This window comes from Diorhabda carinulata, chromosome 12 (genome assembly GCF_026250575.1).
Source record: "Diorhabda carinulata isolate Delta chromosome 12, icDioCari1.1, whole genome shotgun sequence".
In the NCBI taxonomy this organism is placed as follows: domain Eukaryota; kingdom Metazoa; phylum Arthropoda; class Insecta; order Coleoptera; family Chrysomelidae; genus Diorhabda; species Diorhabda carinulata.
Window position 1 is genome coordinate 7141219 of NC_079471.1, and position 17834 is coordinate 7159052.

General features: G+C 31.9%; 2 protein-coding genes across 29 annotated transcripts in view; one reads left to right on the forward strand and one right to left on the reverse strand.

Moving 5' to 3' along the window:
• The window catches only part of LOC130899969 (disks large 1 tumor suppressor protein), a 1257949-nt gene that overhangs the window by 567488 nt on the left and 672627 nt on the right, over nt 1–17834 (forward strand). For all 28 annotated transcript variants that reach the window (XM_057810209.1, XM_057810221.1, XM_057810210.1 and 25 more), the window contains one exon: nt 6363–6499. In XM_057810209.1, the coding sequence (XP_057666192.1) occupies nt 6363–6499 (137 nt within the window). The remainder of the gene's footprint in view (nt 1–6362; nt 6500–17834) is intronic.
• On the reverse strand, nt 2491–4116 carry LOC130899977 (uncharacterized). Its single transcript, XM_057810251.1, has 2 exons — nt 4004–4116; nt 2491–3907 (listed from the first exon to the last, which is right to left on the reverse strand). Exon 2 carries the CDS (start codon nt 3817–3819, stop codon nt 2878–2880), a length of 942 nt encoding a protein of 313 aa, XP_057666234.1. The 5' UTR covers nt 3820–3907; nt 4004–4116; the 3' UTR covers nt 2491–2877.

The window sequence follows — 17834 nt, forward strand, 5'->3', positions numbered from 1 at the left end:
GGAGCATATCCAGTAACAGTGTGTTCCGTTTCATTGTATTTTTGTACACAACTGTGAGCTACAGATGTCCATGCTTTTTTCTTGTCATGTTCGTTCATCCTGCACCTTATTTTATTGACCAATGTTTGATTTAATCTCTCGTTTAAGCCGTTTGAGAAAGGAGAGTTCACTGCTGTAAAAATTATGGGAATATTATTTTCATCCAAAAATCTCTTGAATTCCTTAGAGTTGATACCTGGGTATTGGTCTGATAATATCAATTCAATGTTATCACTCTCTGCACAATTCTTTATCAGCTTTATGAAGTCATTTGCATTTTGGGTACTTGATGTTAGAATATATGCATATCGGGTGAAATGATCTGATAAAAGGTGTAAATATCTCTTCGTTGATCTGGAACCTCCGAAACCTCCTATGGTGTCAATAGAGCATATCTGAAAAGGTTTTGTAGCAGGACCCAAATGAGACATCAGTCCATATTTATTATGTCCTCTTGATTTATTCTTTAAACATACTATACAACCCTCACAGATTAATTTTATGTTTTTAGTCATATTTTCTGCTGCATACACTGAGCTAATCATTTTCTGCATCTGTTTAATTCCTATGTGGCCTAGATCTGTATGTACATTTTTCATGAGTTCTATGCTCAATTCCTCTGATATAATGATTTTTTCCTTTTTCTTTACTTGCTTGTAGTAAACATTATTTCTTTTTACTAACTTTCCTTTTCTGCATTGTATATATTCATTTTTAATTTGATCTTTTAAGATATCTTCTAGTGTTATTGTATTCACTACTTTCAACTGATCCTCTAGGTTTTCATTTGGATCAAGCACTGGGTTCCTGCTCAGGCAATCAGCTTCAGTGTTGTATCTTCCTGGAGAATATTTAATTTGGAAATCATATTGTGATAAGTAATATGTTAAATCGCCTAGTTCTTCGTCAGTTCTAGACCTTATGTTCATGTTCTCTAATGGCTTGTGATCTGAAAAGACAATGAATTTCCTACCCATTAATAGATGTTGCCAATACTTTACACATTCTTTGACTGCCAGGCATTCCAGATATATAGCTTTCTTTCTTTTTTGGACTTCATTTAACTTTTTAGAAAAATATGCTACTGGTTTTTCTTCATTATTTCCTTGTGGCTGTTTTAGTATTGCTCCTACTCCTAGTATACTGGCATCTGTGTATATGTGAATAGGTAGGTTTGGATCAAAGATTGTCAATACCGGTTGAGAACATAATATTTGTTTCATTTCATCAAATGACTCTTGGCATGCTTCGGACCAGTTAAAGGTTTGTCCTTTTCTTAAAAGGTTATGTAATGGTTCCAACTTTATTGCTATATTTGGCACATACTTATGATAAAAGTTTATCTTTCCCAGGAATTGCCTCACATTTTTCTGATTCTTTGGAATCGGGAAATTTTTTATTGATATTAAATTGTCTTTCAACGGTCTAACTGAATTATTTTGTATCACATGACCCAAGTATTTGACTGTATCCGCTGCAAATGTGCATTTAGAGAATTTTAGTTTCAAACCTTCACTTTTAATTGCTTGAAAGAGTTGTTCTAGATGCCTTACATGATCCGAAAATGATTTTGAAAATAGCAAAATATCATCGATAAAACATACCGTAAACTCTTCCAGCTTGTGCTTCCGTATGATATTGCACATTATTCTCTGGAATATAGCTGGAGATGTTTTTAATCCAAATGGTAAGCAGGTCCATTGGTAGTGCCCCTCCTGTGTCACAAATGCAGTTTTGTATCTGTCAGTTACACGCAAAGGTATAGACCAAAACGCTGAATTTAGGTCTAGTGTTGAGAAAAACTTGCAGTCCCTTGTCTTTAATATTAGGTCTTCAATAAGAGGGAATGGCTGTGACTGAGGCACAACTATTTTATTTAAGTCTCGAAAATCAATGCACAATCTTGATTTTTTATCTTCTTCTCTTTTATATGCTAATGTGACCGGTGCTGCGAATGGGCTATATGATTCTTCTATTATATTTTTTTCCAATAATTTTGCAATTTGATTCTCAATTTCTTTCTTGTCTTCAATTGTGCAACGATATGGACGTTTACTACAATATTTTTCTGTTAACAGATCTATGTGTGCTTCATAATCCGTTACCTTTCCTATGTCAAATTTGTCCTTTGCAAATACTGACTTATTTTTTGATATTAATTCATCAATCAATGCCTGTTTTTCAAAGTCTAGATGATTAATACAAATTTGAAAGTCTTTTCCACATATGCCTTCATTGAAGTTTATTAAATTATCAGATTTTATTTTTATAGAAATTATATCTGAATCTGTTTCCTTAGAAACTGTTCCACTTCTTTGTATGGGTATTTTCTGACTAATTTCTAAGTTTGCATTTTGAACTAGGTAAAACTCTTTTATACAATCTAGTCCCACTAAGAAGTCATAATCGAAATTTTCCTTGTCTATTACAAAAACATTCATTTTCTTTTCCACATCAAAAATGGCTATATCTATTGTAATTATGCCATTTGCCTTTTTAACGCCATTAATCGTTTTCAAATTAGTATTGTTGTAGTGACTGGTTTCCTTATTATTTATTTTTAACAATCTTGAATTTATCAATGAGACATTAGAGCCTGAGTCATAGATCCCAAAAACTTCAACATTCTTATTGAGTACTAATTTGACTTTGATCAATGGCGGCACTATTAGTTTTTTTGATCTTCACACTGCAATTCACATTCCAATTCTGAATTGTTAACGAGCTTTATTTGCTTTTTATCCTTTTCTGTATCTGATTTTGTTCTAAACCAACAGGAATCTTCTGAATGATAGCGTACACCCTTTTTTAATTTTTCACAAATACTACATTTTTCTTTTACTTGCTTGGTATCGTCTTTTTTTTAATATTTTTTTTCTTTGCAACCAAATGTTCTAATTTTCCAAGTTCACTAAACAAGTCTTTAGTATGTAAAATTTCTTCCTTGTTGATTCGATCAGTTATAAAATCTGGTAAGCCGGCGGCAATTATATCAATAAGTGTCCCTTCATCTATTGTTTTTCTTACTTCTAGTAAAAGTTTTTCTTTTTTAACTGCATATTCTAATAAAGATCCATATTGATATTTGAACGATAAAGCATACTTGCTAGTAGTCCAACCTTTATTTGCATAAGTCTGTATAAAGCTCGATTTCCATTGTAACCACTCGGAATGTAAGGTAAGTTTGATTATCATGGAAGAATACCAATCAGTGCACGATTTTTCAAGAAATAATCTAAAGATTTCAATTCTTTCTTCGTCTTTTAATACATTGAACCTTTCACATTCTTTTTCAAATACTTCCATCCACTGATTTGCATTTGAACTCTTTCCATCAAATTTTTCAATTACAAACTTGTCAGCTAGCTTCTTTATGCTTTGTTTTTCTTTTTTCTCTTGGTTTTCTATTAATTTCTCTAAAATTTTGGCTATAGGATCTTCTGAACACGTTTTGCTTACGACAGTCAATTGTTCTTTGGTAGTTTCCTCTAGAAATTGGTTCTGAAAAATCATATTGCCATCCTCATCAACATATGTTTTTAATATATCCTCTGTTGTTTTTATCCAAACACTTCTAGTTTGATGTCTTTTTTTTAATGTATTTTTCACTGTGACAAAGGTTTTCGAAGTTTGAATATATGTGTGCTGTGAAATAGCTTGGAATTCTTCAGGAATAAGGAAATATTTTTCATCTTCAGTCACAATTGCGGTTATGGCGATATAGTTTGACTTTCCGTCTGTTGTTGGTTTCACTTGAAAAGTAAACTTCAACTTTTCCATTTTGTTGACAAAAATGTCGTTTTATAAGACAATTTCCAATATATCTGTGGTTTTGGTGACACAGTCAATCAAACACAATTGTGTTTCTCTGTAAGAAAAGTAATTTATTGTTATTAACATGTAAACTAAAAATTACATGAAACAAAAGTATGCACCTATTTAGTACTAAACAAATATTTCATACCTGTAAGAAAAGAAACGACATTTAATGTTATTATTAACAATGTCTGTTCCAAAATCACAAATTAAAATAAACTTAAAAATGAAATTGTTTTCCAGCACACAATCACCCAACACGACATTCGAGGTTATGCCCTGCTTCCCATCGATGACAGTGACAGATCATCTGTCACAAACGGACTTTATGTGACGTACGGCAAAATAACACGCAAAAGAAAATTATATTTTTCTTTACATATATATATATATATATATATATATATATATATATATATATATATACATATATATATATATATATATATATATATATATATATATATATATTATAGTCCCAGAGTTGGCTACAAAAAACAGGGTCGATAAGGTGCGCGCCATTTCGGCTTGTAAACTGGCGACCCCAGCTTAGTACATCACCAAACGCCACTTCTTAAGGTCAGCACAGGTCGGATATGAAAATACTAGCCGGATTTCCCGAAAATTGGCTGAAAAACCTCATAGCTTGAAGTTTGAGCGCAAGAAGTTTTTCAGGCTGGTAAAAACTCGTAAGGAATGATCAAAAGTGCCGGAAAACTCATCTGAAAAACCTCATAACGTGCGCGCGCGAAACTTTTTTATTAGGTTTTTAGGGTCTCAACTAAGAGCAGTGTTATAGCGCAATAAGTTTTACTTAACGCCGCCAACAACGCAAAAAACGGGCTTCTAATTTTTTTTTTCAATTCATTTTCTGCGCCAATTATAAATTGACTTTGATAAAATTTTTCTTAAAACTTCTGGAGTAGTTATACTTTTTGATAATAAAAAATAAAAAACTTTTCCGGCAGTTTCGATCACTTCTTACGAGGGCTTTCCGGTCTGTAAAACTTCTTACACTATTACACACCTCTTATTTGAGGTTAAACCACACGTTGCATAAGGTTTTTCGCGTGCACGTTATGAGGTTTTTCAGATGAGTTTTCCGGCACTGTTGCGCTATAACACCGCTCTTATATGAGGTTTTAACCCACCGTTACAAAAGGTTTCACGCGCGCTCGTTTTGAGGTTTCTCAGACCTGAGGACTTGAGGTCAGACCTGTGCTGACCTTAAGAAGTGGCGTTTGGTGATGTACTAAGTTGGCGCCGCTTACAAGCTGAAATGGCGCGCACTTTATCGACCCTCTTTTTTGTAGCCAGCTCCCCGTCTATTATTTGTGAGTGCAGCAGATGATTGAAGACGAACGAAATCTATTCGCAGCGTAAAAACTTTTGACGAACTCACACAAGAATTGTATAGAATAAATCGGGTTTTTATAATTTTTATTATGTAAAATGCTAATAAATATTTTCAATTTAGATCTGTACACTTAAAAAAATTAGCAAAAGTTAATTTTTATATACCAGACTAGTACCCGTGACCTGCAGTTTTTATGCCGGGAGCATTAACATGGAGCTAGCACAGACATTGAATGTATTTGTCATATATGAGTTTCTTAACGCACTATGGTTTTTGGAAAAATTTAAGTACCTTTTCAAGCATTATAAATTTGACTTAAACCTGTCAACATTATTGTATGTTTATATTTTTCAGTGTTCTTATGTTTTTTTGTCAAATTATAGTGAAAAACTAACTAAAAAAGATATAGAAAATAAAAGTGACTTCTCTTCAACACCACCAAAAGAGAAGCTGCTGAAGAATATATAATATGAATTTTGAACCGGCAACAGAGATTATTAATAACTATAAATAAATACCACCCTCTGGTAACATTAGATACCCAATATTTTTTAAACTAATACATAGATTTTTGTGATTATTATGAAGATATTATTATATAATAATTTTCGATAACTATGTACTATATTTAAATGAATAATAATATATTCTATGAAATAGTTCTTGGAATGAAATGATAGTGTTTCTGATAAGGTTACAAACAAACAAACAAAAATATTCAGTAGTCGTGTATAAAATATAAATATTCTGAGTACTTGCATATGATGAGTTATTATTCACTCGGTGATTAATACCACTCGCTCCATTATACACTCGTGAATAATATACTATTATCCGTTTTATTATGATTTAAACTTGTGTGAATTTGAAAAAAAAAACATACCGTCCACGCCTTACTTACTCTGCTTACCTCTACGTGTTCAATTAAACATATGTTCATGTGATAATTTTTACTGAAAAATGTCTAGCGACGGGTTTGATAAGTTTCATCAACAATTTAAATTTCTTTCATATTGTCCTTAGATAACAAACCAATTTGAATTGTGTTTCTTCACTTTAGGTCTCCCGAAAATATTAATAAGACATTTTTTTCTTATATGGATTAATTGGTGATATTTTCAATAAAATAATAATATGAAATTTGTTGCAGACATACAAGAGTTCTACGAATTAACTCTTCTTGACGAAAATAAATCGGTACAAGAGAAAACTGCAGAAACAATTCGAATCGCCAACAAGTGGGAAGCCAACGATGGCCCTATTATACCTACGTACACGAATAACGAGGTAAGTGGTGTTTTTTTAAGGCATGCAATTTCTTCCGAAGTCAAAATATTTCATAGATTAATATTGGATGTCGTTTTACCACTGCATGATGGTTGCCCCTAACAAAACTTCCATAAGTAAATTAAACACATTCCTAACGTCAAATTCTATTTAATATTTTGCAACCGGCTTAAGCGAATTCAAAAATAACAAAGCTAAGTGGAATGAACAAGAAATAAGTAACTAGAGTGCTGAACTTCATCTGCGCATGCTTTTTATCAAGAAATATTCCGTCTTGTATTGCATCATGTCAAGCGGCCTTTACAAAAAAATATTGTACATACTACGTGCTAATCAAAACAAGTGAATTACCAACTTTATCTTTGGTCTAGAATCAAACAGTGGAACCATCTTATATGAACTATAGACCTGGATAAAAAGTAGATATTTAGAAAATATCTCACAAGAAAATTTCAAAAAAATTTTGAGCAGCTCTTCAAAATTTAAATTTGAAATGTTTTCGTAGAATGCTATCATATACAGGGTGTTCCGGGACTTGCTGCAAAAAGTTCGGGGGTGAGTGGATGACGTGAAAATAATGTGGTGACATAAAAAAATTCTCATACAATCCTCATTTCTGAGTTATAGGCATTTAAAGTTACGAAATCAGAACTTATATTTAAGTATATTTTCCAAATTATACATTAGAACATTTTATGTATGATTACGTATGTCTGTATAGTGTGGGTGACTTAATAAATAATTCTACACTACTGTCCAAAGGCCAGGGGCGACTCATACCCAAAGGTTAACAATCAGTAAGTTTTCAGGGACAACCTGTACAATCTAAAGATATAGAAAAATCTTTTGAAAAATTAATTTCTTAAAGGATTTTTTCACAAAGTGGTAGTCTACTAAAATTTATAGTTTAGGGGATATGTACATTTTTAGATCGCCATAGAGAGACATTCTGAAGAAAATTATCATAAATTGTAATTATTTATTGGAGATATCCCCAGAAGGTATTAAAACACAATCAAACATTTCTAATTGAACTGTATTCTGTTGATCTTCGTGTTACTTATATAAGGAAAAAATTGAAATGTAGAAAAATTTAGTTTGTTAGCTTACAACTTATCAAATAAAAACTATAGTAAATATTCGAAGTGGATACTTTGCACTTTTATACACTTTTTACAGAGAATATTTGTCGAACGTGGAAAAGAATTATAAAATTCTGCCTTATAGCGTCCCAATTTTAGTTTATTCTATCGATGTATGTAGTACAAATGTTCATGTATTCATTCATTATTTCTTAAAGAAATGTTCGAATGTGTTTCAATACCTCCTATAACTATTATTTATATATTTATATATAAATAATCAAAATTTATGATAATTTCCTTCAGAATGTCTCTTTAAGGCTAACAATCTAGAAATCTACATATCTCCTAAACCACAAATTTTATCGGGTTGAACTAAAAGTACCAAAGGGTCATATGAGAAATTTTTTAATGTCACAGCATTATTTTCATGTCATTCAGTCACTCCCGAATTTTTTGCTTCAAGTACCGTAACACCCAGTATACTCACATAACTGCTTTTTGTGAAGTTGCCTCTACATATTCATTTAGTTGAAATATGAATTTATAACGGGAGCCATTTGCAATATTGTGTACTAAATATGCTGTTATAAATAAAAAAATTGTATGAAAGGTTTGATTTAATTTGTTTTGGGTTTACAGCGCTTTGTCAATTTTGTCGAAAAAATCAAAGTGAGTTTGTCAAAAGATCTCCTACATAGTTTTATTAAAATGCTGCTATATTTATCTTTGAGCACTTTTTTTATCAATTTTTTTATTTTTATACTAGAAATAATTGGAGATAAATAATATGACAGATACAAAGGTTCATATCTGTTTCCTGGAATATGCTTGCAAAGTCAATAATTGAGCAATCATTTTCATCCACTTGAACTAACAATATCACAAACTAATTTTATTTCTGTATAACTGAACCGTAATACAAATTTATCTAGAAGAAATAACAACATATGATAATGAACTTTTTCAACAGTCTTTTCTACGTCAATTATATAAATTCACCTTCACATTGTTATAACATTTATTGAAGATTCTGTATCATTAAACATAATAATACAAACAACTCAGTTTGGCTTTTCACTTATATATAGAAATTATTAATATATTTCGTTTCGATTCGTTTGGTACCTAGTTAAAGGAAAATTCAGTGGAAAAGAAAGAAATCCAAGTAAAATTAATCTCAAATATATGACGTATATCAAGTATCAAAATGCTTAATATCAATCTTCAAAATTACATATTTGTGGACAAAATATTTTCACTTATATATTATCAGGTAATAGCAATTGTTGACACTTTAAGAAAACAAAACATTGCATTTCGCGTTCTACAGGAGTGTTTAAGAAAATGAAAGTTATTATGAATTGTGAGTTCCTTGTAAACAGTTTGCACATATTGGACTCCCCAAAATAGTTTTTTTTTTATTATCACAAACGAATTTTTCCAAACATGGCACCGAATTCGTTGTGAAAATTCCATATGTTGATATTTGCAGTTCCTAATGTTAACACCATTTTAGATATTGACCCTTCACTTTCCTGAAGTTATTACTCAAGGCCTAAGTGAACAAAAGATAGTTAGAACATGTTCAAATACATTTCAAGAAGGTATGTGACATTTTAGAAAAGAAGGTAGGTGAGTTTTTAACATACCTACCTAATTAAATTAGATTAGAGATGAACAGACACATAAACAGGTAGCACAAATTTATCGGGATTGGCCCTTGTAATATATGGGCTTGGACAGTTTGTATTGTACGTTGCTGACCGATAGGAGATGATTCCTGTTGTTCTAAAGCTTAAAAATCGTCCTCAGTCTGTTGCAGGGAGGAAGAGGTGTCAATTTTGACAACCAGGCACACACATTCCGTATCGCGCTTTTTGTTAGGTAATACAGCCACAACCACTTCTTCATTAATTCGTCCAGCTTCTTCATTGCCACGACACAACGTCCTATTTCTTCCACAGTGGTGATTTTCTCAGCAGCACAGAGTTGTAGATTTTGTTTTGTCTGGTCAAATACACTGTTTGAAGGTACGCTTAGCTTAACCATGGTTTTCTATTGAAATTTCCTTATGTTATAGATACAGCAGAGGATATGAAATGGTTATTTTTACTCACATTATTTCACTTAAAAAGTCAAAATTTATTGACCCACCTCACTAAGACTTAGCGTCGCTGGAGTATCTGCTACAGCTATCATCGGCTTCAATATCAACCAGATGATTTATATCGGATGTTATAACTAGTGGAGGCGACCGATATTGAAAACTACATCATTATCAGCAGAATGACACCAATTTCGATTACCTGCAGTGGCCGAATACCTTATTTTTATATTTTGAAATTGAAGTGTCAACATTTGGATTAGTATCAACAATTCGTGCTTTTACACTAGTGCTTTTTTGAATTTTTCCTTGTGGCTAACTTTTTTGATGAAAATAGAATATTGAAAACGAATATTATATTAATTTTAAATAAGTTTGATAGGTTGACAAAAGATTTGAGGTGTTTAAGTAAGTCAAAATCAAAATTGTGTTGCGAGATTGCAGGTTCAGTCTCAACAGATGTGATACCTAAGAATTCCAATCTTTTTATTTTTACGTGAAAACCTAACCTAAAAAACTGTAAAAAAAGCTCAATTTAAAATTTGTGATATTTTATTTTGGCAACAGCAATGTATTCTAAAACATATTATTTATAAGAGGATATATTAGTTATTTATTATCAGTAAAAATGTACCGTGGATTAGAACGTAGGACATATCATCGTGTGGTTATGACAAAAGTAATAGTGGAATATAGAAGAATTGAAGGAAGAAAGTAAAATAAATGAAAATAAATACAATCTAGACGGCCTGAAACAAGAATCAACCCAATTCCTTTATAAACTTAGGCAGGCTAATAAATTACAAAACATGGAAACACAAAATGCGAGCTCAGAACAGTTGTACGGACAGATAAAGAAAAACATGCAGAAAGCGATTAAAGAATCTCTATGATACCATAGATACAGACATAGAAAACAAAATATCAATAATGGTAAAAATGGAAAAGAAATGTAAATAGATAGATAGGTATATTGGAGAAACGAAAGCGGCAATGGCGTGGAAAACAATAAGAATTAAAAGGAAGGAAGGAAACCAACGAAATAAATCCAATTTAATAGACATAACTGGATGGAATAATCATCACGAACAAATGCTGACGGAAAGCGCTAACAGTACATGAAATTCGGAAAACTTTACAAACTGTTAAAAAATAGAAAGGCAGCAGGACCTGGAAACTTTCCCATTGACTTGGTGCAACATGGACCGAAAATATTTCACGAAATTATAACTACCTCGTATTTGTCGATCTCAAAAAGCTCTATGACACGGTACAGTTGAAAACCCTTTTTGATACACATACTGACCTTAGCAAGGTTTTAGTTCGAGCTATATAGAAAGTCAAAAGGTGCTCGCATTCAATAGGTTTGAGACAAGGGTGCAATTTGTCACCAACATTATTTGAATTATATATTCAGGAAGCTCTGAGTTGTTGAGGAGCTGAAATAGTGGGAATGGGAATTGAGATAAAGAATAAGTGTCTAACAACTTCATTTTTTACAGACAACTAAGTTGTTCTAGCTTGCGACCAGGACGATGCAGATTATATGCTACGAAAATTGGACGACGAATATGCAGAATGCGGTTTTAATATGAAATATGCACTCATTGGTGCAAATTAATCTAAACCCAAAAATGACAATATACAAAGTCATAGTTGAGCCCATTTTAACATATGGATGCAACGGCTGGCAACTGACAGAAAAACGAAAATATAGAGGCGCTGTGGAGTCGGTCTAATTCCAAGCAACAACATTTCGAAATTTGTTATAAAATTTTTTCGAATAATAATCAATGTCCTTGGGTTATTACTACTAAAAACTAAAATATTTTCTATCCAAAAACCTGTATTTTATTTAAAAATTTTCCTTCTGTATCGCTCTCATCTCATCATTTTGGGACTCGGGATCTGTAGTTAACGAATTATTAATGAATAAATCTCTAAATATTTGATTTGTTCAGTTTAGAATATTCATGTTAGATTTATATTCATAATATAATTTCCAAATTCATTCAAGGGTAAATTATTCGCTTAAAAATACGAATGGTAAATCATTATGTACTGAATAACTCTCGCTGGTTAATCCTCGTTGATGTTAAGTTATAAATAATATACGAGTAGAAGCTGAAGTGCCAGAACCAGTTTAAGATGAATCAACAAAGGTTAATGCAGCTGTCGTATTTTCAATAATTTTCGTTGTAAGGTTTAAATTATCGCCTTATTACCAATACTATTCGAATTGCTCTGGTTAGTCTGGTAAATATCATCCTAAATAGAAAAATACTTATAAATACGTTTCTTACTTAGAATGCAAGTGCGTCAAACTGGCCTAGTGCTCTATCTAATACCTAAGTCAGCTCTGGTTCAAGGCAATAATAGACTACCGAAAGTATGATGACTGAATAGCATATAGAAGTTTAGATCCATTGTTAAACCTTGGTAAGGCGCGCGATGATTGGTCGATAGGCACGCTTCGTTTTAAACACAATCAAAATGTATAATAACAGTCAAAACTGAATTTATTTAAAATGTAGTAAAAATATTAATAAGAATAGGAATTATATCGAAGATACATAATTAGTATCCCAACCTCATATTTATTTGAATAATGACAATCCTCTTAACTACTTGTTTAGCCTATCTGCTGTCACTGAATGATATCTCTGGATGCTAACCACCATAATATATTGTTTGAATTGTATGAAATTTCGGTCTAGATGATAATACGTTTTACAATTCGTCACGAATAATTTGAATAGGTCCTTCACAGCTACAAGCTTATCTATTAGAAATTTAGAAAGCTTTTTAATTGAACCTATTCTAATTTCAGTTTTATTAGACGCCCAAAAATCGTACTCCGAATGATTCTGTAAAGTACTGTAGCCCCAGAAATATTTTAGTTTGATCAATTTGCTGAAAATCTCCCGGCTCAAGAATTTGTGTGTGTTTGTATTATACCTAAAATATTAAGATTAGAATCTACTTCCGTCTTTATTGTGAGTTTTCTCCTACAAGTACTGGCAATTTCATTAGAATATCACGTGGTACAGCTAAATGACAATCCATTTATCGGCTTTAACAACCTCGTAACTACTTGATTAGCCTATCTGCTGTCACTGAATGATATCTCTGAATGTTAACCACCATAATATATTGCTTGAATTGCATGAAATTTTGGTCTAGATGATAATACGTTTCACAATTCGTTACGAATAATTTGAATAGGTCCTCCACAGCTACAAGCTGATCTATTAGAAATTTAGAAAGCTTTTTAATTGAACCTATTCTAATTAGATGCCGAAAAGTCGTACTCCGAATGATTCTACAAAGTACTGTAGCCCCAGAAATATTTTAGTTTGATCAGTTTGCTGAAAATCTACCGGCTCAAGAATTTTTGTGTGTTTGTATTATACCTAAAATATTAACATTAGAATCTATTTCCGTCTTTCTTGTGAGTTTTCTCCTACAAGTACTGGCAATTTCATTAGAATATCACGTGGTACAGCTTTAAACCGCTTATGTAGATTTTTTTCCACTATGTACCATGTTTTTTTAAGGCCTGGAAGGTTTCCCTATCATTGTGATCTGATCATTACCACTATGAATGAACAATTTTATTCCATACCAAATGTCTGTCTAACGTTAAAATAACCAATTTATCGTCTTCAGAGACTGAAAGTAATTACAACCTAATAACTTGACTTACCTGTTGTTTAGACTGAATTTTTCCACAAATAAACCTTCTTCCGTGAAAAATAATTCCAGTAGGAAAACCTCCTTGACGGAATCTTCACATTTATTCCTTGACTACTAAATTATATAGTGCACTGTAAGAACTGACACATCCCTATAGTCCAATAATTAATTTTATTAATTCATGTCTGTAGGTTGATTTATCACTAGAGTGCAATATCACTAGATAGATATCACTAGATATCACTAAATATCACTAGATATCACTAAATATCACTAGATATCACTAATAGGTAATTGGTGAAGGACCGACGCAAAAATGCTACCTTGTGATACACCCGCGTTGATTTCCTTTAAGTTTGGGTAAGCATTTTCTTGCTTTATCCTGAAGGCTCGTTCTCTTGTTTTGCATAGTTTTGCGTATTGGTTCGGCAAGAGTTTCTTTAGTTTGTATTTGAGCCCTTTATGCCAAACTTGGTAAAATGGCTAAGCAGCTGAGAAAACAGGGAGCAGACTTTATTTCTAGTGATTTTTCTATGACATCGGTTACTCTGTGTACTTGGTAAATGTTTTAGTATTTTCCCAAATCTAGGAATTACTTTAGGGTAATATAAGCTACTTTCAAGCTAGATCTTGATTTTGTATTAACTGTTCAAGTCGTTTTCTCCTTCGGTAGCTGTGAAATTGTGTGCTAAATGTTCTCTAAATCTATTTGCTTTTTGTTGATTGTTTCTAGCCCAGTGACCATCTTGGTTATTGACTTGTATTTTGTATCTCATCTATACTGAACATATATTGGTATGTCAATCTCAGCCTTATGAATAGTGTATAATTGTGAAAATTTCATATTTTGAATTTATTCCTTTGTATTAGCCTATTTCACTTTCAATTTCTTCAGCTCCACGCTTTTATGGTCAGTTTAGGAATCGCACTGTCTCGTTTCAATATAATTATCAAATTCTTCATCAAATTCTCCATCAAATATTTCATCATATTCTTTCTTCATCAAATTTTTTATCAACTAGCTCTAAATTTGATTTCAAATTTTTTTTCAATACAATCTCAATATCAACTTATTTTGTTAATTCAAATACTTTTTCACAATTTAAGAGGGGTTATTCAGAACTATAACGATGCAAATTTTGGCAAAAATGCATAAATTTAGATGAATATTAGCCTTGCATCTGACGGCTAACAACGGGGCTAATGAGGGTTGATCTGTACGTTCCTTCTATTTTTGATGAATGGAAACTAACAACAAACGTTGAAGTGTAAGTCCTATCATAAACATGACACAAGAAGAGGAAACTAACGATCATATTTTGAAGCAGCAACGAAAAATTCATTTTTGAATCAACATAGGGACTTACAGCTTAACTCCGGACCGACAAAAAAAATGGCGTATCGAACTTATGTATATTTTATTGAATACTGATTGTCTTTGTTTAATATCAAGTTTCAGTAGATATGAAATTAACAGTCGTCTCTTTCGAATGTGAAGTAGGGAACTTGAACAATAGAATCGGAAATTTTATTAATAAAAAAGTCAATTGAAAGCTCCTCACATTATTTGCACTTTTTGTAGGTATACTTTCAATTTTTATTCTTAATCCCATTGATAGCAATCGCCGCTCAATGGGATAAACTCTAAAATTTATTTATATTTCTTTTCGTGCACAAAAATATGAAAAAAATGTGATTAGCCTGTATTAAAATATATTTATATCATCATCATTACGCCGGTCAATACCTTGGATTACGGTTTCTTCAATTTGGTTTCTCCAGGTATTTCTCGATCTGCTTCTTGGCTATAGAGATATCCATTGGGTTATCCTCTTTCTAGGTTTTCTTCTCATGATGTATCCTGCACTATTAAGTATTTTTACTTTTATTTACCTTATTATATTTTCTCATCTTACTTCTTCTTCTATTCATCTATTTTTATTTAATCTTCTCTCTTCATAACCTGTAATATTTGGTCCAAGTATAGTTCTCAGTATTTAGATATAGATCTGTCGTTTATCTTCAGATCTTTTTTTTCCTTTTTATTTAAGACATTTGTTTGCATGGTGTATACAATAATTCTTTATTCATTCTTTAGACGTGTGTCCTATTGTACTATTGTCAAAAAAAGATAGGAGATCGTGAACTGGTAGAAGTACAAAAGTAAAATACTGAATACACCGACCAAAATGAATATTTACAAAACAATGATAAGGTCGATAGGGCTTATAACAGTTGAGAATAGCGGAAAGAAAAATGGTAAAAACGATCTCCATTCATTTAAACCTTGAAAAGCATCCATTTATAAATGGAAGTGTCTGGGTAATGTTTGTGACGACATGCATCCGATATCAACTAACAAATGTCCATTCCTACATGTATGATACGCATGGTATGAATAAATCATTCCTCAACCAAATTTTACCATCTATTTTCACCGGGCTATAAATTGATCAAGTTGCCCTATATATTAGTCAGTACGAACATTTAAAAAACAAGTTATAATTTTGGGCCATGGTCGATACTGGTTTTTAATTTTATAACGGGGCGTACGTTACCGAATTGAATATAATATCTTGAAATATAGAATGTTTTCATAACGTGAGTGTATTAAAAATCAATTACACAATCCAAAGACTTTTTGATTTGTCAACGTTTATATGTGGGGTATATTACAAAGGGCGACCGAAAAGTTTTCATTTCCAATCAATACTGTAATTTATTTTAACATTTTGTCATCAAGTGCTCAAATTTTCAGTGCCAGGGCGACAAAAATCAATCAGCTTTTGAATAAAATATCTCGAGAAGGCATTTTAGACATACAAATTTTCAAATGGTTTGCCACCAAAAAATGTTGTAGCGATGGAAATATTGATATAGACAAAAAAATCGATGGATATCACGTTCTTCAGAAGAAATTCAATTTTTAGACACTAAATTATTCTTGAATATTCGTTGAAGTATTACCAAGAAAGTAGTTTTCTCCATAGAGGAACATTTTCGAATTATTATTTCAGGAGTGATAAATAGATATTACATATTCCAATAAATTCCATCATTTGGCTACATTATTTTTATTCAAAATTTGAAACAAATGTATTTAGTAGGAATATAATTTTCAATTAAAACTCATAAATATTAGAGATGCATAAGTTATACACGTTATACAATTATGTTTTCTTATTATTAATCAATTTTATAATTCCTTTTTCCTGGCTTTAGTCTGCGCGTAAATATCATCATAATTAATTTCTTGGACTAATTGAGCTTCAATAGACAGCACTGCAAGAGCATTAAGTCTATCTAGACCCATACTTGGATGTAAATAGGTTTTACCTCTTTTCAAAGTAGGAAAAGATCTCTCTCCTTATTTGTAACCGGAATACTCAAAAAAATACGTAAAGCAATATCAACATTTGGGTGAACATCTCGGAAACTACGTGAATATGATACGTTGCATATTTTTGTGTGTACAACTTCCGTATTTGCTGAAGAATCTTCGAGTAAATGTAATACATTTATTTCCTAATCTCTCCACTAAATCGCGAGGAGTCTTGTTTGTGACTAGTTTATTGGCAACTCGTTTGTATCTATTTCAGAAAAATTATCGAAGAAATTAAAATTTTAGTAAAGCTTTTCATATGCACTTTTACGCCCGGCCAATTAGGATACTAAAAAATTAATGCGGAAATTTTCTTGTCCAGAAAAAGGTATTCTTTCATTTACCTGTGACTCATCTGGCTGAATTTTTCTTGTTGTTTTGCGACGAGTATGATAACGATAATAATCTGGGGCCACAGATAGCGTTTTAGCTTTTTCTTCATATTCAGAAAATTATCTGCCACTGATGTCCTGAAGGAATAGAAACGGAGAACTATAGATCTGCACAACGGATGATGAATCAGCTTGAGATTATTGAGGCTCCTTACTATCAGCATTAAATCGATGTAAAATTACATTCGAAACAAAGACTAGAATTGTCGTTTCTAAATGCTGCAACTTTCGCCGCAATCCCGTGGCGTCAGATCGTGTAGTCCGTTTCCAATTTCTGCTTCCAGCAATAAATTCCAGTACATCAATTTTGCAGACCATTCTTTTTCTAACGCGTAAAAAATTAATCTGATTGTTTCAAATTTTTTACGTCTCTGAAACTGAGATTTTGTCATTCCAAAAATTTTGCTGCCCTAGGCCCGGGCCTTGCGAACAACTAGACAATTGGTAATTGGAAATTCTTCGTCTTGCCTCCAAGTTCCTTTGAGAAAAAGGATGGAGGAGATTGGTATGCAGTTTTAGTGCCTCGTCGCCAACTGCACTTTGTTATGATTAGACGGATAAAGAAAATTCTTAATTATCAAAAATGAATTTTTCAGTTTATTCCAACGATAAAACTAAGTTCAAACTAAATCAATGTTTGTAATTAGCGGAAGGAATTTACCTTTGAACAAGTTAT